The 26,902-nt window shown below is 46.2% G+C and overlaps 2 protein-coding genes across 8 annotated transcripts in view; one reads left to right on the top strand and one right to left on the bottom strand.

Moving 5' to 3' along the window:
• The window catches only part of LOC105497363 (E3 ubiquitin-protein ligase RNF216), a 164,978-nt gene extending 148,305 nt beyond the window's left edge, over positions 1-16,673 (bottom strand). For 2 of the 5 annotated variants that reach the window (XM_011768359.3, XM_011768360.2), the window contains exon 1: positions 16,537-16,672. The gene's annotated coding sequence lies outside the window, so the exon portion shown is untranslated. Of the gene's footprint in view, positions 1-16,536 lie in introns of all 5 variants that reach the window. The other 3 variants (XM_071095356.1, XM_071095354.1, XM_071095355.1) reach the window with 3 other exon arrangements.
• Positions 16,674-16,717: 44 nt separating this feature from the next.
• Positions 16,718-26,902, top strand: part of LOC139362955 (uncharacterized) — an 89,982-nt gene continuing 79,797 nt past the window's right edge. For 2 of the 3 annotated variants that reach the window (XM_071095372.1, XM_071095374.1), the window contains exon 1: positions 16,718-16,923. In XM_071095372.1, the coding sequence (XP_070951473.1) occupies positions 16,851-16,923 (73 nt within the window). In that variant the 5' untranslated portion in view covers positions 16,718-16,850. The remainder of the gene's footprint in view (positions 16,924-26,902) is intronic. The other variant, XM_071095373.1, reaches the window with a different exon arrangement.

Below are 26,902 nucleotides of genomic sequence, written 5' to 3'. Positions count from 1 at the left end.
CAATTAAAATATGCATAAGAATGACCTCAGCAACTTCAGGACAGTGACTATTTCTGGGTAAGGGAGAATGAAAAGGAACTTGAACTTGAGTTACATATAACATTTTTTTCCTTTTATTTGAAGATATTTAAAGCAAACAAGGCAAAACATGAACATATGTTAAATCTGGGTAGCAGACGTGAGTAGTAGACTTGTATTTTTGAAATCCATCCCTCTCTTCCTTCAAAAAGAGGTATCATGGTGTTAAAGCCAATACATTACATCTCCATGGACCAGCGATGGAACAGAAACACAGAAGTTAGTGATGGGGCTAAAGCTGCAGAACTATTGAACTCTGGGAATAGGAAACAGAAATATTTGGGAAATGGACTCATATGAGAGTAATGGGGACAAAAAAATAAATAAAAAAACAATCTATGTCTATTACGGAAAGAGAAAAGGTGGGTACCAACGAGGGAGTGGGTAGATTAACTGTTAAGTGACATGAAGGAACCTTTCCAGGCTAAGTCATGCTCTATATATTGACTGTGGTGGTAGTCACCTGGATATATGCATTTGTCAAAACTCACTGAACTATATACTAAAATGGAGAGATTTTAATTATATATCAGTAAAGATTTCTTTGAGGGCTGGGAGCGGTGGCTCACACCTGTAATCCCAGCACTTTGAGAGGCTGAGGAAGATGGATCACTTGAGGTCAGGAGTTCGAGACCAGCCCTGCCAATGTGGTGAAACCCCATTTCTACTAAAAATATAAAAATCTGCCAGGCGTGGTGGCAGGCACCTGTAATCCCAGCTACTTGGAAGGCTGAGGCAGGAGAATAGCTTGAACCCAGTAGACAGAGGTTGTAGTCTTTTTTTTTTTTTGAGCCAGAGTCTCTCTCTGTCATCCCCGCTGGAGAGCAGCTGCACAATCATGGCTCACTGCAGCCTTGAACCCCTGGGCTCAAGCAATCCTTCTACCTCAGCCTCAGAGTAGCTGGGACTACAGGCATGTACCACCATGCCTAGCTAAATTTTAAAAAAATTTTTTTAGGGACAGGGTCTCACTATGTTGTCCAGGCTGGTCTGGATATCCTGGTCTCAAGCATTCTTTCTGCCTTGGCTTCCCAAAGTGCTGGGATTACAGCTGTGAACCACCAAGCCCAGCCTGTAGCAATAAAGATTTTAACAAATAAAACAGATGGCTGGGTGTCATGCCTGTAATCTCAGCACTTTGGGAGGCCAAGGCAGGCGGGCCACTTGAGGTCAGGAGTTGAGACCAGCCCGGCCAACATGGCGAAACCCTGCCTCTACTAAAAATACGAAGAATTAGCCAGGTGTCGTGGCAGGCGCCTGTAATCCCAGCTACTTAGGAGGCTGAGGCAGGAGAATTGCTTCAACCTGGGAAGCAGAGGTTGCAGTTAGCTGAGATCGTGCCATTGAACTCCAAGTTGGGAGACAAGAGCAAAAACTCTGTCTCAAAAGAATAAATTAATTAAAAAATAAAACAAAACAAAACAGGTAAGTATCCATTCAAGCCAGCAAGGGTGTGGTGAAACTATACTGTCTACTAAACAGTAGTAAAAATAAAACCACACAAAAATACGTCATAAGGTAAAACATTAAAACTGCAAAAACTACCAGAGGTAAAACAAGTATAAAAATAGACTCTTCAGGCTGGGCGTGGTGGCTCACACCTGTAATCCCAGCACTTTGGGAGGCTGAGGAGGGCGGATCACTTGAAGTCAGGAGTTCGAGACCAGCTTGGTCAACATGGCAAAATGCTTTCTCTACTAAAAATATAAAAATCAGCTTGGTGTGGTGGCATGCACCTGTAATCTCAGCTATTCAGGAGGTTGAGGTGAGAGAATCACCTGAACCCTGGAGGCGGTGGTTGCAGTAGGCCAAGATCACGCCACTGTACTCCAGCCTAGGCAATAGAGCAAGACACTGTCTCCTAAAAAAAAGACTCTTCATAAGAAGCAATTAACACCAAAGTAATAAAATATGATCTTTTATTACTAGCAGAGAAAAAATATAGTAGTAGAAAAAATAGAGTAAATAATAGTAGAAATAATAGTAGAATAACAGTAGAAAAAATAGCGTAAATAGACTAAATAGAAAAAATTAGAGTAAATAGAAAAAATAGAGTAAATGGAAAAAATAGATTAGAGTAAATCTACAGAGTAAAAAATAAATTAGAGTAAAAAATAAATTAGAGTAAAAAAATAAATTAGAGTAAAAAATAAATAGAAAAAATAGAGTAGTAGTAGAGAAAAAATAATTGTAAACTTCAAATTCTATGATCCTTTATTTTTCAAGAGTAAGGGCAGGGGCTGGCTACAGTGGTTCATGCCTATAATCCCACCACTTTGGGAACCCAAAGCGGGACAATCGCTGGAGGCCAGAAATTTGAGACCAGCCTGAGTAAACTTGGTGAGACCCCATCTCTACAAAAAACTGAAAAAAATTAGTTGGGCATGGTGGCACGTATGTGATCCCACTTACTCGGGAGGCTGAGGCTAGAGGATTGCTTGAGCCCATGAGTTCCAAAGTTACAGTGAGCTATGACCAACCCACTGCACTCCAGTCTAGGAAACAGAGCAAGACTCTCTTTAAAAAAAAAAAAAAGTAAGGATGGGATAAAACAATTTTTACACTTTCAAAGACTAAGAGAGTTTACCTCCCACAGATACTCAAAGAGCTATTAAAAAAATGAACTTCAAGGCTGGGCATGGTGGCTCATACCTGTAATCCCAGGACTTTGGAAGGTCAAGGCCAGTGGATCGCTTAAGGTCAGGAGTTTGAGACCGGCCTGGGCAACATAGTGAGGACTATCTATACTAAAAATACAAAAATTAACTGGGTGTGGTAGCAGGTGGGAACCTGTAATCCCAGGTACTTGGGAGGCTGAGGTAGGAGAACTGCTTGAGTTTGGCAGGGGGAGGTTGCAGCGAGCTGAGATCGTGCCACTGCACTCCAGCCTAGGCAACAGAGTGAAACCCCATCTCAAACAAACAAACAAACAAAAAAATTAGGCGTGGTGGTGCACACCCATAGTACCAGCTACTCAGGAAGATGAGGCAAGAAGACGGCTTGAACCCAGTAGTTCGACACTGCAGTGTGCCACCATCATGCCACCGCACTCCAGCCAGGGTGAGAGCAAGACTGTGCCTCTGAAACAAACAAAAAGCATGAAAAAGAAACGTGGGGCCGGCATGGTGGCTCACATCTATAATCCCAGTACTTCCGGAGGCCGAGGCGGGCAGACTGCCTGAGCTCAGGAGTTTGCGACCAGTCTGGGCAACATAAGTGAAACCCCGTCTCTACTAAAATACAAAAAAAAAAAAAAAGTAGCCAGGTGTGGCGGTATGTGCATATAACCCCAGCTACTCGGGAGGCCGAGGCAGGAGAACTGCTTGAACCTGGGAGGCAGAGGTTGCAGTGAGCCGAGATCGCACCACTGCACTCCAGCCTGGGTGACAGAACAAGACTCCATCTCAAAAAAAAGAAAAAAAAAAAAAGAAATAGAAACACGAATCCTGGCTGGACACAATGGCTCAAACTTGTAATCCAGGAAACCAATCCTTGGGAGACCAAGGTGGGAGAATCACTTGACGTTAGGGGTTCAAGACCAGCCTGGGAAATATAGCTAGACCCTGTCTCTACAAAAAATAAAAATAAAAAAATTAGCTGGGCGGGGTGGCATGCACCTATAGTTCTAGCTACTCAGGAGTCTGAAGCAGGAGGATCTCCTGAACCCAGGAGTTTGATGTTGCAGTGAGCCATGAGTATGCCACTGGATTCCAGCCTGGGTGACAGAGACATGTCTCAAAAAACTAAAACAAAAACAAACAAACAAAAAAACCCTTGAGTCTAGAGAAATGAGTGGTGCTCTAAACTGTGTCACGCTTGGCCTCCAAATTCCTATACCGAAGCTCTGACCTCTAATATAATGGTATTTGGAGACGGAGTCTGTGGGAGGTGATTAGAATTAGATGAAGTCGTGGAGGTGGGGCCCTCATGATGGCTGGGCACACTGAGAAGAAGAGATACCAGAGAGCTTGCTTTTTCTCTCCATCATGTGAGAACACAGGCAGAAGGCAGTTGTCTGAGATCCAGGAAGAGAAATAACCAGAATCCAACAATGCTGAAACTCTATTCTCAGACTTCCAAATTCCAGAACTGTGAGAAAATAAATTTGTTTTAAATGTCACCCAGTTGATGCTATTTTGTTAGTCTATGGTATCAGCTGGCTTGAGCTGACTAATACAGGTGGAATTACAGAAACAACACATATAGCACAGAAAATAATGACACAGGGTCTTAATTTCAGGAAACGAATGTCTGTGGCACAACTTTTAAAAAATGTTTAAAAGGTGAAATTAAAATGCTATACAACTATAGAGGGTGCATATGTATGTTTAGAGTGTGTATGTTTAGAGACTGATATTCACCAGATAGTTGTACAATGATAATGTCCTTGGGTCTTGTTCCAGAAGCTAACAGACAGCATAAAATTACAAGCCAAAATGAGGATGCTGCTATGTATGAGCCATTTTTCTTATCCCTTTACATGCATAACACATCTAATCCTAACAACATCCCTATAATCCTGGCATGATTATTCACCTTACTTTACAGAGATTTTGGTTCTGGCCATGACAAAGTATTAATAGCCTGTAGTGGACCAACTCTTTGCCTCTTCTTACAAATCCACTATAAAAAGACCAAATATATAAAACACATCTTTGAAGGCAATGGAGGAAACCCAGCTGGCAGGATTTCAGGAGCTCTGATCAGTGAAAAATGAGAAGCACATTAGGACAGGACACATTTATCCTGCATTTTTTGTCTCCTGAAGGCACTTCCCAAATCTTAACTGTGAAAAAATGGACCTGAGGCAGAAACAGCAATTTCAATGGGCTGAGGAGTTGAAGGTCGGAGTTTGGGGCTGCCAAAGTAGCTGAGACTTAAGGGACAAAATTCTAGCAAGGAAAAATCCACTGAGAAAGAAATCTCCAAAAACCAGAATAATAACCTCCTCACCCCCCCGACTAAGTTGCTGACCTATGCTACATACATGCAGGACTAGACTCCCCAAAATCCAATAGCAGAAAAGCTAAAGAGCTGAGCAGAGATCTCAGCAAACATGTATTGTTGAGAGGGTTTTTTTTTTTTTTTTTTTTTTGAGATGGAGTTTTGCTTTGCCATCCAGGCTGCAGTAATGGTGCAATCTTGGCTCACCGCAACCTCCGCCTCCTGGGTTCAAGCCAGTTTCCTGCCTCAGACTCCCAAGTAGCAGGGACTACAGGCACGCACCACCATGCCCAGTTAATTTTTGTATTTTCAGTACAGAGGGGATTTTGTTATGTTGGCCAGGCTGGTCTCGAACTCCTGACCTCAGGTGATGCACCTGCTTTGACCTCCCAAAGTACTGGGATTACAGGCATAAGCCACCACTCCCAGCCTGTTGAGAGAGATTAAAGGTCAAGCCCAACTAAAGTGGAGGAGTGCTGGTAAACACCGAGCTTTCATCTGAGATCCTAGGAAAGCCAAATCTTAAAGGTTAAGAGCAAAATGAAAATAGACTTAATACAGACCAAACCATGACAGGATCAAGATGATCTGCTGGTACTCTAATTTGCACACCTAAAAAACTTAAACCACAATGGAGGAGTATCATTTGGAACCTTCAGTTTTTTCAGTCATAACGTCCAGACTTTGATTAAAAAAAAAAAAAAAAATTTCCAGGTGCGGTAGCTCATGTCTGTAATCCTAGCACTTTGGGAGGCTGAAGCAGGAGGATCACTTGAGCCCAGGAGTTTAAGACCAGCCTGGGAAATATAGTGAGATCTTGTCTCTATTAGGGCAAAAAAAAAAAAACAAAACAAAAGGCCAGGCCCAGTGGCTCATGCCTGTAATCCCAGCACTTTGGGAGGCTGAGGCGGGTGGATCACCTGAGCTCAGGAGTTTGAGACCAGCCCGGCCAACCCGGTGAAACCGTCTCTACTAAAAACACAAAAATTAGCTGGGCGTGGTGGCGCACGCTTGTAATCCCAGCTACGAGAATCGCTTGAACTGGGGAGATGGAGGTTGCGGTGAGCCGAGACGGAGCCATTGCACTCCAGCCTAGGCAGCAAGAATGAAACTCTGTCTCAAAAAAATAAAATAAAATAAAAAATAAAATAAAACAAAACCACAAGGAAATTCTGGGAAGACAGTGGTAGTAACAGCAGAATAGTCTTTGCATAGCCTCAAATTGTCACATAGTAACAGAAAAAATTCCATGGACAACAGTTACAAAAAAACTAGACGAGAAAGAATCTCCACAAACACCAAATTACGGTAAACACAAAATTTAAATGTGCTTCTTGCTCTGTCACCGAGGCTGGAGTGCAGTGGTGTGATCTCAGCTCACTGCAACTTCCATCTCCCAGGTTTAAGCAATTCAATCCTTTTCTTTCTCTCTGAGAAAATCTCAATTTTCTTTGCCTTCCTAGGAGAAAGCACTGTGCCTCTCCAGAGGCAGTAAGCCCCAGATTGGGGCTTCTCATTAAACGTCTACAAAGAATTAATAGTCAGATAATATCAGTATTTTCTCAACTTATAAAATGTGAAGTTATAGATACCATCAAAATAGATAGATACCAAAACCAGGTTAGCAAAGTTTTACAACAGAACTTTCTGGCATTGATAACTGAACAAAGGTATTCCTTTTTTCTTTTTTAGACAGTTTCGCTCTTGTCGTCCAGGCTAGAGTGCAATGGCATGATCTCGGCTCACTGCAACCTCTGCATCCAGGGTTCAAGCGATTCTCCTGCCTCACCCTCCAGAGTAGCTGGGATTACAGGCATATGCCACCATGCCTGGCTAAATTTTGTATTTCTTAGTAGACACAGGGTTTCACCACGTTGGCCAGGCTAGTCTCGAACTCCTGACCTCTGGTGATCCCGCCTCAGCCTTCCAAAGTGCTGGGATTACAGGCATGAGCCACCATGCCTGGCCCCAGGTATTCCCATTTTTAAAACTGACATATACCAGCCTAAGTTCGGGTCTCTCACTTAAAATAATGATACTGATGTTATTTATAAGTAGCATGATACTTAAAAGAACAGTTCTGGTATCAAATTTGAACTGCATCTAATTTAAGTTCTTTTTTTCCCCAAATAAGATTTTTTTGTTTTGAGATGGAGTCTCCCACTGTCACCTGGGCTGGAGTGCAGTGGTGCAGTCTCAGCTCACTGCAACCCCTGCCTCCTGGGTTCAAGCGATTCTCCTGCCTCAGCCTCCCGAGTAGCTGGGATTACAGGTGCCCACCACCACACCCGCTAGTTTTTTGTATTTTTAGTAGAGACGGCATTTCACCATGTTGGCCAGGCTGGTCTCAAACTCCTGACCTTGTGATTTGCCAATGTTGGCCTCCCAAAGTGCTGGGATTACAGGCGTGAGCCACCATGCCCAGTCAGATTTTTAAAAAGTATTTTGAACACTATTTTCAAGCCAAATGTCTTTTTTTTTTTGAGACAGAGTCTTGCTTTGTCACCCAAACTGGAGTGCAGTGGCACGATCTCAGCTCACTGAAACCTCCATTTCCCAGGTTCAAGCAAGTCTCCTGCCTCAGCCTCCCTGAGTAGCTGGGACGACACAGTATGCGTGCCACCATACTGGTTAATTTTCGTATTTTTAGTAGAGAAGTGGTTTTGCCATGTTGGCCAGGCTGATCTTGAACTCTTGACTTCAGGTGATCTGCCTGCCTTGGCCTCCCAAAGTCCTGGGATAACACGCGTGAGTCACCGCGCTTGGCCTCAAGCCAAATTTCTTATCTTTCCTTTGGCCACAACTGGCTTCCTTCAATTTTACACTGGAAATCAAAGGGAGATGTGGGTCATTTTACAGCTAATTTAGTTGAAATGTCAGGCTTGTAGTTAAGCAGATTACTAGTAACGGTTTAAAAAAGTCCTCATGAGTGGCACACCAGTGGCCCCAACTTGTGAGAAGAAAAGAAGTCTGATGATGGAATTTCTCCTCTTGACTAAATGCAAGTCTCTGTATCAGGTCATGTAACTCTCTGACACTCAGTCTCTTCATCTGGGCTTCCGATCATATTGCCTATGTTTAAATCTTGGTTTCACCATTTAGTCAATCAGTGGCTCCAAATAAATTGTTCAATCTCCTGGGCCAATCTCCTCATTTGTAAAATGAGAATGCAGTAGTTTTAAAATTAGTTGCGGGTAGGTAGACAGGCATGTACCCAAGTCCCAGCTTGACTGTGGAAGCTGAGGCAAGAGGATCCTTTGAGCCCAGGAGTTCAAGGCTGCAAGCGAGTTATGAGAGCACCACTGCACTCCAGCATAGGTGGCAGAGGGAGAACCTACCTCCAAAAAAATTCATTAATTTAAAAAAATAAAAACTTTTGGCTGGCGCGGTGGCTCACACCTATAATCCCAGCACTTTGGGAGGCCGAGGCAGGCGGATCACGAGATCAGGAAATTGAGACCATCCTGGCTAACATGGTGAAACCCCCCTGTCTCTACTAAAAAAAAACACACACACACACACACAAAATTAGCCGGGTGTGGTGGCGGGCGCCTGTAGTCTCAGCTACTCGGGAAGCTGAGGCAGGAGAATGGCGTGAACCCGGGAGACGGAGCTTGCAGTGAGCCAAGATTGCGCCACTGCACTCCAGCCTGGGCGACAGAGCGAGACTCCGTCTCAATAAATAAATAAATAAAGAGCGAGACTCCGTCTCAATAAATAAATAAATAAAAATAAAAACTTTTTAAAAACTAAATCAGTTGAATTACATAAAGTTTTAGCATAGTACCTGACATATACTAAGTGTTACATTATGTTATTTTTTTAACTGCTACCTGAGAAACAGAAAAATGGCAATATCTATTCTTATATTATAAGGCTATGTTGAAAAATAAGAGAAGCCACTTTGTATGTGGTAAATGCCATCAAAATAGGAGCACTGTAATCACAAGTACATAGGAAATGCAGTGTTTATTAATAAAATACAGTTCAAGGGGAAAAAAAAATCTTTATTTTCCCATTCCAAGTTACTTTTTTTTTTTTTTTTGAGACGAAGTTTTGCTCTTGTTGCCCAGGCTGAAGTGCAATGGTGCAATCTCAGTTCACTGCAACTTCCGCCTCTAGGGTTCAAGCAATTCTCCTGTCTCAGCCTCCCAAGTGGCTGGGATTACAGGCATGTTGCCACCATGCCCAGCTAATTTTGTATTTTTAGTAGAGATGGCATTTCACCATCTTATGCTGGTCTTGAACTCCTGACCTCAGGTGATCCACCCCCCCCCCCCCGACACTCATCAAAGTGGTGAGATTACAGGCAAAAGCCACCGTGCCTGGCCTCTTTTCTTATTTATAGTTGTATTTTCAATGCTTAGCACAGTTGTTGAATGAGTGGCTCCAAAACCTTCTTCCTCTGTCAAAGACTGGAGCTGTTATTCATCATGGCTATAGAACCAGAGTCAGGAAACATGGCCTAGGCAACAATTAGGATTTTCTTCAGTTATCAAGCATTGCCCATTACAGATAATATGGAAAACAAGGAAGTCAAGAAGAAAAGAGAATCACTCATGGTTCTCTCACCCAATTTTCTGGTTTTCAAAATCTCACCTTCACTGCCTCGTGACCAGAATGCTTAAGTCTGTCTTCTACAAATCATTTTCTTCTCCTTGTTCTATTCAGGTTGCTTCTCCATTTTTCCTTATGTATATGCTCCTAAACTACTACTGCATGATCCTGGGGCTCTGTAGTGCCCCTGGCTCTCCAGAATACTTTCTGTAAATATGTCTGCCACTTCTGCAACATATTTGGGGGTTATTAAAGACTTTCAAATTTTTTTTTTTTTTTTTTTGAGACGGAGTCTCGCTCTGTCGCCCAGGCTGGAGTGCAGTGGCGCGATCTCGGCTCACTGCAAGCTCCGCCTCCCGGGTTCACGCCATTCTCCTGCCTCAGCCTCCCGAGTAGCTGGGACTACAGGCGCCCACAACCGCGCCCGGCTAATTTTTTGTATTTTTAGTAGAGACGGGGTTTCACCGTGGTCTCGATCTCCTGACCTTGTGATCCGCCCACCTCGGCCTCCCAAAGTGCTGGGATTACAGGCGTGAGCCACCGCGCCCGGCCAAGACTTTCAAATTTAATGAGTTAATCCCTTTGACTTTCCAGCAAAAAGTGGGCAAAGCAGGCCAGGCATGGTGGCTCACACCTGTATTCCCAAAACTTTGAGAGGCCGAGGTGGGTGAATTATTTGAGGTCAGGAGTTCGAGACCAGCCTGGCCACCATGGTGAAACCCCGTCTTTACTAAAAATACAAAAACCAGTCAAGTGTGGTTGCAGGTGCCTATAGTCCCAGCTACTCAGGAGGCTGAGGCAGGAGAATTGCTTGAACCCAGGATGCAGAGGTTGCAGTGAGCCTAGACTGTGTCACTGCACTCCAGCCTGGGTGACAGAGAGACTCCGTCTCAAAAAAGAAAGAAAAGAAAAAGTGGGCAAAGCAGAGCTAGTCACAGGCGGGAAGATGACATGCCCATGTCATACCAGGCCTCCACAATACCTCTTCCTAGCATGTTTTAAAAAATGCCTATAAACGATTGTTTTTCATTCAAATACCATTTGCTCATCCTAACCATTCTTTGGATATCCATCCTAAGTCTGTACTAATATAATCAATATTAAATCAATACTGAAAAAGTTTACTGTCAGATCCCCATATCCAGATGTGAAAGCTCTGGATACGGAGAGCTGACTGTACTACAGCATTTTATATAACAAGAATTGGTTATGCATCATCGGGAATACATCAAAAGAAACTCTCGGCCGGGCGCGGTGGCTCAAGCCTGTAATCCCAGCACTTTGGGAGGCCGAGACGGGCGGATCACAAGGTCAGGAGATCGAGACCATCCTGGCTAACACGGCGAAACCCCGTCTCTACTAAAAACACAAAAAATTAGCCGGGCGAGGTGGCGGCGCCTGTGGTCCCAGCTACTCGGGAGGCTGAGGCAGGAGAATGGCGTGAACCCGGGAGGCGGAGCTTGCAGTGAGCTGAGATCTGGCCACTGCACTCCAGCCTGGGCGACAGAGCGAGACTCCGTCTCAAAAAAAAAAAAAAAAAAAAAAAAAAGAAACTCTTACATGGATTTTTGTTTCAAAGAACTCAGAGCCCCATCAATCAGAGAATAAAGTTACTAGAGCAATAAAGAGACTATAGGGGAAGGGCAGGTAGCCAGGGAAGGTTGAGCAAGAATAGCCATATCAAGCCAAAGTGAGAGCTGTGTCAGATTTGGGCTTATCCTTTAAAAGCACAGCAGCCCCCAACTCTACTAAAAAAATACAAAAATTAGCTGGGTGCGACGGCACACGCCTGTAATCCCAATTACTCTGGAAACTGGGGCACAAGAATTGCTTGAACCCAGAAGGCAGAGGTTGCAGTGAGCTGATATTGTGCCACTGCACTCCAGCCTGTGCGACAGAAGGAGACTCTGTCTCAAAAAAAAAAAAAAAAGAAAGAAAGAAAAGAAAAAAGAGAAAGAAAGAAAACAAAAGGCACAGCAGCTTTCACTTAGGGTTCCTGGGCCCAGAGACATCAGGTAAAAAGTCTGAAAACCCTGCTGAGAGATCACACAGAAAGCCCTGACACTACATGCGGAGGGAAAGAGCCAGCTGAGACCAGTCTTCCAGCCGTCTTTGACAAGGCATGTGAACGAAGAAGCCATTATGGAAGCGGATGCTCCAGCACTGGCCACCTCTAAGGATAGCATGTGGACCAGAGAAAAATGGCCCAGGTCAGCACTTCCCAATTCTCCTGACTCATAAAACTGTCAACAAACAAAATTACTCTATGAAGCCAGTGAGTATCCAGGTGGTTTGTTATGCATCAACAGATAACTGAAACAGAGCTCAGATTTTATTTTCTAGCCAACGGGAAGCAACGCAATGACAGCTGTGCTTTAGAAAAATCAACCTGGCTGCAATGCGTAAGATGGACTGTAGGAGACAACTGGTGCCAGGAAACCCAGGAAACAAGAGCCAACAGTACCTAGGGGGAGGAAAACAGTATCTACAGGGAGGAAAACAATACAAGACACTGATTGCAGAGTTAGAGTCGATGGGATCTGTGTATGTCATTGGCCATCAGGGCAAGAAGAAGGAATCAAAGTTGACCTAGATGCTGAGATCAGGTGACCATAGGATGGTGATGCTATTAAGGAAGAACAAAGCAGATGATGAGTTCAGAGAAAGAAAATGAAAATTGTGTTAACTTTAATAAGTGGACAAAATAACTACAGTAAAATAACATCCATGATTATGGATATAAATATGCAAACAATTAGTCTAGAGTTTAAAAATTCTAAGAATCCTATTATCAGTGCATTTTTACAATAGGAAAGGTTTTAAATCAAAAATTAAACTCAATATCTTCAGTGGGCGGGCTAAACAGTTTAACATAAAACATCAAGATTTTCTTCATCCTCATGGGTGGAGGGTAAAATCAATGTTTTCAATGATCTTTTTAGAACTGAATCTTCTGTGACCAAAGGACATGCTTCTGCTTCTAGCCCAAGTACTGCCTTGCAGGCTCCAACCACAAATCTCACCGTGGTGGAACCAAAATCCTTACCATGGCCTACAAAACGCTACCATCACCTGACCTTGCTGACATAGCGGGCCTTACCTTTTCCCCCCGCATTCACCACTCCGTAGTAGCAATGGTTCAGTTCCACGATTTGCTTCCTCCTTCCACTGCAGGCTCTTCCCCAGCTGGACTACTCTTCTTCACTGTCTCTTGGACCAAATTAACTCTATTCGGTTCTTTGCTTTCTCCTCAGAGAAAAACTGTTCCTGACTATCCCCTAGATGTTCCTCCCTAGTTCAATCACACAACGTACCTCATTTCTTCAAAGTACTTACAACAATAATTTCATATACTTATTTAGGAAACTGTGTAATTTCGGTCTCCTCTGCTAAAACTTAAGTTCCAAGAAGGCAGAACCAAAGTGTTACTTGATCCCAAAGCCCCAGGACGTAGCACACTGGATGGCACATAGTAGATGCTCTTCAATAGTAGATGTACTTTCAGAATAAATAGCACTCACTAATTATAGCAGGATAATTACTGGCACGAACTCTGGGTCCAAACTGAGTTCAAGTCCCAAGCTGACCCTTACAAGTTTTGAGACTAGATATTTTTCAGCACCTCAGTTTCTTTTTTAAATTTTATTACTATTTTTGAGACGGAGTCTCGCTCTGTCAGCCAGGCTGGAGCGCAATAGCACGATCTCGGATCACTGCAATCTCTGCCTCCCGGGTTCATGAGATTCTCCTGCCTCAGCCTCCCGAGTAGCTGAGATTACAAGCATGCGCCACCACATCTGGCTAACTTTTGTATTTTTAGTAGAGACAGGGTTTCATCATGTTGGCCAGGCTGGTCTCGAACTCCTGACCTCAGGTGATCCGCCCGCCTCAGCCCCCTAAAGTGCTGGGATTACAGGCATAAGCCACACCATGCCCGGCTACGTTATTATCTTGGACAATAATGCAGCTATAATGATGACATCAGGTATGAGAATGAATTATGTCTCTAAAGATCTAAAATATAGGAGAGCCTATAATTCTGTAAACACATTAAATAGTAGCTCGTAGTAGAGTTAGTGACAGAGGGACAGCTAGCAAACACCAGCTCTCTCAACTACTCTATTCATTAACTTTTAGTCTGTCTCACTCACACCTAACCCTTCTTTAAGATTTCTCCACCAGGGCTTCAGGGGTTCTCTTCTATTAGCTGCCGCTTCTCTAATCAGGGTAAAAATCTAAAGCCTCCAACGAGGTTTGCCAGGGGGTACAAAATCTGGCCTAGACTCTCCAGGCATTTCCTGAAACCCACCACTACTCCCCATACCCCAGGCGCAATAAATTATGAAATACAAAATCAAGGCAAAGCCAGGCCATTTATTAGCCTTCTTCCTCAAAGCAAGCAGACTAAATTGAGATGTTTCATAAAATCTTCCCGTTCCTCTCTCCCTTCTCAGCGTGTAAAGAATGTTCTGCAAGAGCACGGTGGCTCAAGCCTGTAATTCTTGCGCTTTGGGAGGCCGAAGGTCACTTAAACCCAGGAGTTGGGCAGCAGAGCCAGACTCCGTCTCTTAAAAAAAAAAAAAAAAAAAAAAAGGCCGGGCGCGGTGGCTCAAGCCAGCACTTTGGGAGGCCGAGACGGGCGGATCACGAGGTCAGGAGATCGAGACCATCCTGGCTAACACGGTGAAACGCCGTCTCTACTAAAAAATACAAAAAACTAGCCGGGCGAGGTGGCAGGCGCCTGTAGTCCCAGCTACGCGGGAGGCTGAGCCAGGAGAATGGCGTGAACCTGGGAGGCGGAGCTTGCAGTGAGCTGAGATCCGGCCACTGCACTCTAGCCTGGGTGACAAAGCAAGACTCCGTCTCAAAAACAAAACAAAACAAAACAAAACAAAAACAAAAAACTAGCCCGACGAGGTGGCGGGCGCCTGTAGTCCCAGCTACTCGGGAGTCTGAGGCAGGAGAATGGCGTGAACCCGGGAGGCGGAGCTTGCAGTGAGCCGAGATCCGGCCATTGCACTCCAGCCTGGGCGACAGAGCGAGACTCCGTCTCAAAAAAAAAAAAAAAAAAAAACTTAGACGGCCGTAGTGGCGCACGCCTGTAATCCCAGCTACTCGGGACGCTGAGGCAGGAGAATCACTCGAACCTGGGAGGTGGAGGTTGCAGTGGGCAGAGATCACACCACTGCACTTTAGCCTGAACAGAGCCAGACTCCGTCTCCCCCGCCCCCCCCCAAAAAAAAGCTCAATCAATGGGCTGGGGTGGGTGGGGCAGAGAGGAACTGAAGAGACATATTACATTTAAACGCCACCGTTTCCGAGGGACGCGGATGTGCTCTGGTCCCCCACCTGCATCCCATTCAGTAAACAAAGGTGATACATATTAGTGTACCTATTGCCCACCAAAACATACAGCAGCACAAACCCATTTTTCTAAGACCTTGTGCCTGACTATTGCAGGAAGCTGGAGGATTAAAAACAGCTGGAGAATAGATGAGCTATGTTTGGCTCCTAACCTCTAAAACAATGCCAACCCAGCCCCTTCCAGGAGTAACAGCTTGAAAACAATACACCAAACTTAGTTTTTAGCATTCCTGGCAATTCCATTATTAATTCATGGGTCTTCTTCATAAGGGAAGAAACCCCATTTTTGAGGTGAGGCACAGGCCCACGAGCGCAAAATGGCCTGGCCAAGCTGGAGCCAGGTGTGTGTGAGGGCCACGGTGAGGCCCTCTGCCCTGCTCACCCTCTATATCACAGTGCTTCCTCTGTAGGTAAACGTGTGGGTTTTCAGCCAGGGCGCTTCTTACTGAAGGGCCCAAGGGCCCCGGGAGAACACAGCTGACACGTTTTTTGAAAAGACTATGTAGCACTTTGGGAGGCCGAAGAAGGGATCACCTGAGGTCAGAAGTTCGAGACCAGCCTGGCCAACATGGTGAAACCCTGTCTCTACTACAAATACAAAAATTAGCCAGGTGTGGTGGCACATGCCTGGAATCCCAGCTGAAGCAATCCCTGTGAGGCTGAGGCAGAATTCCTTGACGCAGGGAGGCGGAGGTTGCAGTGAGCAGAGATCGCGTCACTGCACTCCAGCCTGGGCAACAGAGCAAGACTTCGTCTCAAAAAAAAAAAAAAAAAAAAAAGAACAGAAAAAAGAACGTTCTTTTTGCACGATCGAAGTACCGGGGACAACTGCTAGCCAGGCCCTCAGGGACGCACAGAGCCCTGGCAGATTTGTCAGAAATTTCTGTAACCCGCACGCCGCGCACGCTCCAGGATTGGTTGCAAGTGGCCCAAAGTCTTGGATCCCTGGTCCCGTTACACCGGGAGCCGGGCCACCTCGACGCGGGGACAGCGGCCTCGCTCCCTGCCCAGCGCCCGGGCACCCGAGCCGGGCCAGCCCCCAGCGCCCCGCAGAAGGGTTTGACGCACTTGCGGCGCCCTCGCGAGTGCCCGGTGACAGTCGCCAACTTTCGCGGAACACCACCCGCTCCAGATGTGAGGGGAGAGGTGGAAAAACGCCGCCCGCCTGGGCTGGGGTTCACAGGGACCGGCCGCCTCCCGCCGCTTCTCCAGACCGCGCTCGGGTGCACGGACCCCGCCTCCGCGGCGACCTCGGGCCCGGGGGAGGGAAGCGCGGTCTCCCGGGCTATCGCCCTCGCGCAGCTGACCCAAAGGGCCGGCCCGCGAAACTTCGCGAAGAGGCGGGAGGGGGTCGCCCAGTCGCTCAGCGCCTTTGTCGCTCCCGCCTCGCCTCCGCACGGGGCTCGAGACGCCCAGCCCAGTCCTTTGGCCCGATCCCGCCCGGGCCTCGGCCCGCGCCCCTCAGCTCGGCGGCCCTCACGGCCCGCGCCCCCGCCCCCACCCCCGGAGCTCCACGGAGGCGTCCCGCAGAGAGGCCGCCTCGCCTCACAGTCCCGCCCAGGAGCTCAAGCGCGCCCCGCGACCGACACTCACTCGCCACTCAACTCGCCGGCTAGCCAGGCGGGTTCGGCGGCCTTCGGTACCGCGCCGCTTACTCTTCAGAAGCCACAGCTGCGAGCTCCGTCGCTGCCGCTGAGGCAGCCGCTACACTCCTTCCGGTCCTGCCGCGGCGTCACCTCGCGCCTGCGCACAGCGCCCCCTCCCGACTAAGGACAGGAAGAACCATAGAGGCACTCCGGGTGCTGTGGAGGAGGGACCCGGGGGCTCACCACAGAGAGGGCCGCCTAGCCGCGCCTGCATCCGGGCTCTCCGCCTGCGGAGACTTGACTCCCCCACGAGGCGGAAGGATGAAAGGAACGGAGACCCCCATCCCGGACCCCACAGGAGCCGCCATCTCCCTAGAGCTTAAAAGGGTATGGGGTAGGTGGTTGTGGACGTTTACTCGATATCTACTTATTTGCCCTAATTCTTTTGGCAAGCCATTCATTCATTCTGCAGATATATTCTGTGGATTTCCTGTGGGCCACGCACTGTTCTAGGATTTGGGGAAATTAAGAGTAAAGTGGGTCCCGTGGCTGGGCACAGTGGCTCACGCCTGTAATCCCATCACTTTGGGAGGCCGAGGCGGGCGGATAACTTGAGGTCAGACGTTGGAGACTAGCCTGGCCAACGTGGTGAAACCCCGTCACTACCAAAAATAAAAAAATTAACCGGGTGTGGTGGCGGATGCCTGTAATCCCAGCTACGCAGGAGGCTGAGGCAGGAAAATCGCTTGAACCTGGGAGGCAGCGACTGTAGTGAGCCAAGATGGCGCCACTGCACTCCAGCCTGGGCAACAGAGCTACACTCCATCTCAGAGAAAAAAAAAAAAAAAAAAAAAGTACAATGTGTTCCTGGCCTCAGGAAGTTTAGGTTTTAGTGGGCAAGTGAATAACTGACTAAAAAACTGCTCCTGCTGGGCACAGGGGCTCATGTCTATAATCCCAGCGCTTTAGGAGGCCAAGGCGGGAGCATCGCTTGAGGCCAGGAGCTCAAGACCAGCCTTGGCAACATAGCAAGACCCCTACTCTTAAAATAATTGCTGGCCGGGCGCAGTGGCTCACGCCTGTAATCCCAGCACTTTGGGAGGCCGAGGCAGACAGATCACTTGAGGTCAGGAGTTCGAGACCGGTCTGGCCAACATGGTGAAACCCCGTCTCTACTAAAAATATAAAAATTAGCTGGGCATGGTGGTGCATGCCTGTAATCCCAGCTACTATGGAGGCTGAGGCACAAGAATTGCTTGAACCCAGGAGGGGGAGGTTGCAGTGAGCCAAGATCATGCCACTGCACTCCAGGCTGGGCAACAGAGTGAGACTGTGTCTCAAAAACAAAAATCAAAAAACAAAAAACAATTGCTAAGTACACCTTCAAGTAGAGATGTCAAGTCAGTAATTAGATAAATGAGTCTGGGCTGGGCACAGTGGCTTATAACTGTAATCCCAACACTTTAGGAAGTGGAGGTGGGAAGATGGCTTGAAGCCAGGAGTTTGAGATCATCCTGGGCAATAGAGTGAGACCCCATCTTTACAAAAGTAAAAATTAGCCGGACATGGTGATGTGCACCTGTAGTCCCAGCTACTCAGGAGGCTGAGGCAGGAGGATTGTTTGAGCCCAGGAGTCCGAGGATCAGTGAGCTATGATCGCACTATTGCAGTCCAGCCTGGATGACAGAACAACAGCCTGTCTCGAAAGAAACAAACGAAAACAAAACGGAAATGAGAGTAACAATAGTCTTGATGCGGCAATTAGTGTTCCTTCTCTAAGACAGTAGAGCGTGGTTTATGGGGGCTTGCATGGGACAGAAAAAGACCACTATTCACAGTGCTTTAGGGAAGCAGTGTCCTGAGGGAATAGTCATGTTTCAGTGAAGTAGAAATTGAAGGGCTGCTTACAGAACAGGATGGGGATTTAGGGATCTTACAGATGTCAGGCCCTGAGTTAGAGGGTGCAGTGCATGGGAGACGTTAGACGGTGAACAGGAGAGAGAGCTTAAGATAGACACTTATCTGAGATGAGATCCTGGAATAATCTGGAAGGCATCTAAAACAAGGGCATTGGCCTTGATGAGCTTATTCTCCATGCTGGTCCTCTTGGGGGAGGTGGATAATCGCTGTCAGTTACAGCCTCCTTCTTAGGACGGTCCTCATAAGCCCTTTGAGATGTTGGAAGAAGGCAGTATTGGAAGCAGAGCTTGGTGATCTTAGCAGGAGTGCAAGGTTCTTTCCAGACCCCTCAACCCCTCTGTGGTTGGTGTCACATCCAAGGCAGGTAAGCTCGAGTAACCTCTCTGAGTCTGGAATTTTTTTTTTTTGAAACGATGTCTCGCTCTGCGGCCCAGGCTGGAGTGCAGTGGTGCAATCTTGGCTCACTCCAAGCTTTGCCTCCTGGGTTAATGCCCCTGCCTCAGCCTCCCGAGTAGCTGGGACTACAGGCACCCACCACCACACCGGGCTAATTTTTTTTTTGTATTTTTAGTAGAGACGGGGGTTTCACCGAGTTAGCCAAGATGGTCTCAATCTTCTGACCTTGTGATCCGCCCGCCTTGGCCTCCCAAAGTGTTGTGATTACAGGCGTGAGCCACCGCACCTGACCTGAGTCTGAAATTTTTTATTTGTTCAGGCTCTTTGGAGACTCTGACTCAGACATGATGGCAATGAGAAGAGATACTTTATTTTTATCTTTATGTATGTATGTATGTATGTATGTATGTATTTATTTATTTATTTTTGAGACGGGGTCTCCTTCCATCGCCCAGGCTGGAGTACAGTGGCATCATCTTGACTCACTGCAACCTCTGCCTCCCATGTTCAAGCGATTCTCCTGGCTCAGCCTCCCGAGTAGGTGGGACTACAGGCACCCACCACCACACCTGGCTAATTTTTAAAGTATTTTTTGTATAGACGGGGTTTCACCATGTTGGCCAGGCTGGTCTCGAACTCCTCACGTCAGGTGATCCGCCTACCTCAGCCCAAAGTGATGGGATTACAGGTGTGAGCCACCATGCCAGGCCTTTATTTTGAAGTTTAATTTAAAAAAACATTAATAGATAGCCAGGTGTGGTGACACACGCCTGTAGTCCCAGCTACACAGGTGGCTGAGGCAGGAGAATCACTTTAACCCAGGAAGCACAGGTTGCAGTGAGCCGAGATCGCACCACTGCACCCCAGCCTGGGTAACACAGCAAGACTTCACCTCAAAAAAAAAAAAAAAAAAAAAATTTATAGAAACAGAGTCTCGCTTTGTTGCCCAGGCTGGTCTCGAACTCCTGGTTCCAAGTGATCCTTCCGTCTTGCTCTCCTAAAGTGGTGGGATGGCAGGTGTGAACTGCCACGTCTGGCTGGGAATTTTTTATTTGTAAAATGGAAATTTTAAGATATTATCTATTGCCCAGTGTTCTTGCAAGGATGAAATGGGATCATGTGTGAATTCAGAAGCTCTCGTAGGAGTTATTTGTTTACATGTTGTTCGTGTCTTAAGCATTTTCGGAGTCATAAAGACAATTATCTTATCTCTGCATATTTCCCAGTGAGAGTGAGAGGAAGCTATTCCCTCCTTCTAGGTTGTCTGGAATCATTCTAGTTATTTTTGAAGTCTCTGGCTTTTTTTTTTTTTTGGGGGGGTGGTATGGAGTTTCACTTGTCGCCCATGCTGGAGTGCAATGGCATGATCTTGGCTCACTGCAACCTCCGCCTCCCGGATTCAAGTGAGTCTCGTGTCTCAGCCTCCCAAATAGCTGAGATTACAGGTGCCCACCACCACATCCGCCTAATTTTTGTATTTTCAGTAGAGGCAGGGTTTCACCATGTTGGCCAAGCTAGGCTCGGACTCCTAACCTCAGGTGATCTGCCTGCTTCGGCCTCCCAAAGTGTTGGCATTACAGGTGTGAGCCACTGTGCCTGGCCCTATTTTTTTGGGGGGGGTGGGTGGTGGGGTTGGGGTCTCACTCTGTCACCAAGGCTAGAGTGCAGGGACTCAATCAATCATTAGTTCATTGCAACCTTGACCTCCCAGGCTCAAGTGACTCTCCCACCCCAGCCTCCTGAGTAGCTGGAACTGCAGGTGTGTGCCACCATGCCCGGCTAATTAAAAAATTTTTTTGTATAGATGGGGTCTCGCTATGTTTCTCAATCTGGTCTCAAACTCCTGGTCTCAAGTGATTCCACTGCCTCAGCCTTCCAAAGTACTGAGATTATAGGCTTGAGCCACCGCACCTGGCCTGTTTTTGTTCATTTGTTAGTTTGTTTGAGACGGAGTTTCGCTCTTGTTGCCCAGGCTGGAGTGCAATGGCATGATCTCAGTTCACTGCAACCTCTGCCTCCCAGGTTCAAGTGACTCTCCTGCCTCAGCCTCCCAAGTAGCTGGGATTATAGGCATGCGCCTCCACACCCAGCTAATTTTGTATTTTTCATAGAGACAGGGTTTCTCAGGGTTGGTCAGGCTGGTCTTAAACTCCTGACCTCAGGTGATCCACCCGCCTCAGCCTCCCAAAGTGCTGGGATAACAGGCATGAGCCACCGTGCCTGGCCTGTTTTCTTTATCTTAATGTTAACCGGCACCAAGAATCAGAAAGGGTAAGATAGCTACCTGCAGAGTAAACTATTGTCAACAAGTGATGTTTTGCTGTTTTCCTGGGAAGAAGCATGGAAGTTCCATCTATGAAAATCCATATGATCCATGCTGGCTGTAATTCCGTGCAGTTACGGCCAAAGGCATGCAACATGCACTCACCCCTTGAGCCTGCCAGAGAGCCAAGGCTGTAACTCCCCGCCCCGTGAGTCATCACAGCATGGCTTCGTTGCATTTTCTGGTTACAGTTAGTTTAATGTGCATCTGACCTGTGAAATCATGGATGGTAATGGAGGACCGCCGTTATTCACAATTTGTCCATCATCATTTTGTTCCCAAGAACTGTCATCAGCCGTATCTACATGACGGTGTGCTGGTGGTGTCATAGAGGACATTATTCCTGAACTCTGCTTTCAGAAGCAGTAATTTCCTGCCATTTTGGCCCATTATTTGTTAAAAAAAAAAAAAAAAACAATGTTATTGAAGTGTAATTTATATGTGGTACTAGGCACCCCGTTTAAATATACGTTTCTATCAGTTTTGACACATTTATACACCCTCATAACCCCCCACAATCAAGATAGAGATCAATTCCATTACCCCAAACTGTTCCCTCCTGTTCCTTCCAGTCTATCCATAACCCCCATCCCTGGTGCTAGGCAACCACCTGCTTTTGGGCACCTGCTTTTTGTCACTTTATATTATTTATTTGTTTGGAGATGGAGTCTCGCTCTGTCACCCAGGCTGGAGTGCAGTGGTGCCATCTGGGCTCACGGCAACCTCCACTTCCCTGGTTCAAGCGATTCTTCTGCCGCAGCCTCCTGAGTAGCTGGCAGCCCTCACCACACCCAGCTAATTTTTTGTATTTTTATTTTATTCTATTTTTGTTATGGAGTCTCACTGTGTCGCCCAGGCTGGAGTGCAGTGGTGTGATTTTGGCTCACTGCAACCTCCATCTCCCAGGTTCAAGGGATTCTCTGCCATCTTCTCGAGTAGCTGGGATTACAGACATCCACCATCGTGTCCAGCTAATTTTTTAATTTTTAGTAGAGATGAAGTTTTGCCATCTCTACTAAAAAGATGGCCAACTAAAGTTGGCCAGGCTGGTCTCGAACTCCTGACCTCAGGTGATCTGCCTGCCTTGGCCTCCCAAAGTGCTGGGATTACAGGCATGAGCCACCCACCGCGCCTGGCCCTTTTTCTCATTTTAGACTAGAATTTCTCTTTCTGTAGTTTCACATACATGGGATCATATGGCATGCACTCTTGTGTCTGGTTTCTTTTGCTCAGCATGTTTTCTGTTTTCTGAGACAGGGTCTCACTCTGTTGCCCAGGCTGGAGTGCAGTGGTATGATATTAGCTCACTGCAGGCTTGATCTCCCAGACCTAAACCATCTTCCTGCCTCAGCCTCCTGAGGAGCTGGGACTACAGGCACGCATCACCATGCCTGGCTAATTTTTTTTAATTTTTAATAAGGAAGAGGTCTTGCTATGTTGCCCAGCTGGTCTCAAACTCCTGAGCTCAAGTGATCCTCCCACCTCAGCTTCCCAAAGTGCTGTGATTACAGGCATGAGCCCCGTGCATGCCCTCTGCATGCTTTTGAGATTCCTCTATGTTACGTGTATCGGTAGTTCATTCCTTTTTACTGCTGAGTAGTATTAAACCACAAGGATATGACACCGTTCATCCATTCACCAGTCGAGGCACATTGAGTTTCTTTCATTCTGGGGTAGTTATGAATAAAACTGCTATGCACACTCATGTACAAGTTGTTGGGTGAGTACATGTTCATTCTCTAAGTGTGTAATTGCTAAATCATATGGTAAGAACCAAGCTGTTTCCCAAACTGGTACATCAGTTTACTTTCCCCCTGGTGCTGAATGAGAGTCCAGTTGCCATTCTTGGTATCTCTAGTCTTTAATTTCAGCTGTTGTAACAGATGTGTGATGGTATATGATTGTGGTTTTGATTTGCATTTCCCTGGTGGCTAATGATGTTGAGTATCTTTTCTTGTGCTTGTTGGCCTTTTGAATATCTTCCTTTTTAGACACAGCATTGTCTAGGCTGGAGTGCCGTGGCATGATCATAGCTCATTGCAGTCTTGGATTCGTGAGCTCAAGCGATCCTCCCACCTCAGCCTCCTGAGTAGCTGGGACTCCAGGCACATGCCGCCACTCCTGGCTAATTTATATGATTTTTTTTTTTTTTTTTTTAGAGATAGGGTCTTGCTATGTTGCCCAGGCTAAACTTCTGGCCTCAAGCGATCCTCCCACCTTGACCTCCTAAAGCACTAGGATTATAAGCATGAGCCACTGTGCCCAGCCCCGGCCTTTTATATACTTTCTTTTGTGAAATTTCTGTTCAAATTTTTAAAATCCCATTTTAAAAATTGAATTTTTTTTGTCATCTTATAGTTGACTTGTAAGAGTTCTTTTTATAGTTTGGATACAAGATTTTAGTATTGCATACATTTCCTCTTCGTCTCTGGCTTACTTTTCATTTCTTTTTTTAATTTTGTTTTTTATTTTTTGTTTTCCAAGGCTGTCCTATGCCATTCTTTCCTTTCCTTTCCTTTCCTTTTTCCTTTTTCCTTTTTCCTTTCTTTTTTGAGACATGGTCTCATTCTGTTGCCCAGGCTGGAGTGCATTGGTGCAATCTCGGCTCACCACAGCCTCAGCCTCCGAGGCTCGAGCAATCCTCCCACCTAGGCCTCTCAAGTAGCTGGGACCACAGGCGCGCACCACCACACCCAGTTAATTTTTATATTTTTAGTAGAGATGGAGTCTCTTGATTTTGATGAGAGCAACATAATGAGTACTGGGATTACAGGCGTGAGTCACCATGCCTGGCCGAATTGTACATTTAAAAATAACTAAAAGAGTCTGGGTGCAGTGGCTCATGCCTGTAATCCCAGCACTTTGGGAAGCCGAGGCGGGCGGATCACAAGGTCAGGAGTTCGAGACCAGCCTGGCCAACATGGTGAAACCTCGTCTCTACTAAAGATACAAAAAATTAGCCAGGCGTGGTGGTGGGTGGAGGGCGCCTGTAATCCCAGCTACTCGGGAGGCTAAGGCAGGAGAATCATTTGAACCCGGGAGGCAGAGGTTGCGGTGAACCGAGATCGCACCATTGCACTCTAGCCTGGGCCACAGGGTGACACTCTGTCTCTAAATAAATAAATAAATAAAAGAGGCTGGGTGTGGTGGCTCATGTCTGTAATCCCAGCATTTTGGGAGGCTGAGGTGGGTGGATCACCTAAGGTCAGGAGTTTGAGACCAGCATGGCGAACATGGTGAAACCCTGTCTCTACTAAAAATACAAAAATTAGCCACGTGGTGGCGTGTGCCTGTAATCCCAGCTACTTGGGAGGCTGAGGCAGGAGAATTTCTTGAACCAGGGAGGCAGAGGCTGCACGGAGCCGAGATTGCACCACTGCACTCCAGCCTGGGTGACAGAGCCAGACTACACCTCCAAAAAAAAAGTTATTATTGACTACAGTCACCCTGTTATGCTTTCAAATACTAGGTCTTATTCATTCTTTCTATTTTTTTGTTCCCTTTAACCATCCCCACCCCCTACCCATCCTCGTACTACCCTTCCCAGCCTGTGATAACTTTACGTCCTTCTACTCCCTATGCCCATAAGGTCAATTGTTTTGATATTTAGGTCCCACAAATAAGTGAGAACATTCAGTGTTTGTCTTGCTGTGCCTGGCTTATTTCACTTGACATAATAATCTCCAGTTCCATCCATGTTGTTGCAAATGACAGGATCTCAATCTTTTTCATGGCTGAGTAGTACTCCATTGTGTATACATAGCACATTTTCTTTATCCACACTGATCATTGATGGACACTTAGGTTGCTTCTAAATCTTGACTATCGTAAATAGTACTGCAATAAATACGGGAATGAAGACATCTCTTTGATATACTGATTTCCTTTCTTTTGGGTATATACCCAGCATTGAGATTACTGGATCTTATAGTAGTTCTACATTTAGTTTTTTGAGGAACCTCCAAACTGTTGTCCGTGCTGGTTGTACTAAGTTACATTTCTACTAACAGTGTCTGAAGGTTCCCTTTATCCACGTCCTCGCCAGCATTTGTTATTACCCGTCTTTGGATAGAAGCCATTTTAACTGTGGTCAGATGATATCACTTTGTAGGTTTGATTTGCATTTCTCTGATGATCGATGATGCTGCATACCTTTTCTTAAACCTGTTGATCATTTGTATGCCTTCTTTTAAGAAATGTGTATTCAAATCTTTTGCCCATTTTTATTTTTTTATTTTTGTTTAGACAGAGTCTTGCTCTTTCGCCCAGGCTGGAGTGCAATGGCATGATATCGGCTCACTGGAACCTCCACCTCCCACTTTCAAGCGATCCTCCTGTCTCAGCCTCCTGAGTAGCTGGGATTACAGGTGTGTGCCACTACACCCGGCTAATTTTTGTATTTTTAATAGAGATGGGGTTTTGACATGTTGGCCAGGCTGGTCTAGAACTCCTGACCTCAAATGATCCGCCCACCTCGGCCTCCCAAAGTGCTGGGATTACAGGCGTGAGCCACCGCGCCCGGCCAAATTCTGGTTCTTATTACTCCACCGATATAGGAAGAGGAAGGCCCAACACTGTTGCTTAAGCAGCAGTAGTTAAGTAAGTAGAATTGCTGAATCATATAGTGAGGACCAAACTGTTTGTTCCAAAGTGGCCATAGCTTCTCCTGAGCAATAGAGTTTTTAAAATAATGCACTTTATATGATACTAGTATTATTTGCATTCCTGTGAAAACAGATAATTGCTGAAATGGGCCAGGCGCAGTGGCTCACACCTGTAATGCCGGCACTTCGGGAGGTTGAGGCGGGTGGATCACCTGAGGTCGGGAGTTCAAGACCAGCCTCGCCAACGTGGTGAAACCCCGTCTCTACTAAAAATACAAAAATTAGCAGGGTGTAGTGATGCATGCCTGTAATCCCAGCTACTCGGGAGGCTGAGGCAGGAGAATTGCATGAACCCGGGAGGTGGAGGTTCCAGTGAGCTGAGATTGTACCACTGCACTCCAGCCTGGGTGACAGAGCGAGACTCCATCTTAAAAAAAAAAAAAAAAGAATGTCCCCCAATCAGCAGTAAAATTTTGTAATTTTATTCAATCTAGATCTGTGAGTACCTGTCTTTTAAATAGTCTGAATGATGAGATGGGCGTGGTGCGATTGTTTGTGTTTGGGGCTGGACTGGCCACTTTCTTTCTAGGACATTATCTTGAGAGAATGACTGACTGACAAACTGGGATAATTCAGATTTGGGACTTCGCAGACACTTTCTCAAAATTGAACAAACTGAAACTATCACTTCAAGGAAAATAACTGTGTAATGATAACGTTTGAGCTTTCAAGAGAAGATTAGAATTTTAGAAAATTTATATCCACCACTGGGAGCTTCGCAGTCTCCCATTACTGGAAAACGTTTCTGATGTGATGGGTGGTGATAGTAATGAACATGATTTTCTGATATTTGATGAAATGCATCAACATTTGAAAAAGCTGCTGTGATCTTGTGATATAATAAGAAATGTGTATTTTGGTCTTTACTCCAGGCCAGAGCTCCTAAAACACGTGTAATTTCCTAAGTGGTAAGAGCAATAGGATCATCTTTCATCATAAATTTGGTTTTTGTCCCAGGCTCTTGCAGTGGCTCCAGGGAGGACCGGGTGTGGTGGCTCATGCCTGTAATCCCAGCACTTTGGAAGGCTGAAGCTAGTGAATTACCTGAGGTCAGGAGTTCAAGACTATCC

This window comes from Macaca nemestrina, chromosome 4 (assembly GCF_043159975.1).
Source record: "Macaca nemestrina isolate mMacNem1 chromosome 4, mMacNem.hap1, whole genome shotgun sequence".
Classification (NCBI taxonomy): domain Eukaryota; kingdom Metazoa; phylum Chordata; class Mammalia; order Primates; family Cercopithecidae; genus Macaca; species Macaca nemestrina.
This window is presented reverse-complemented; position numbering and strand designations above follow the sequence as displayed.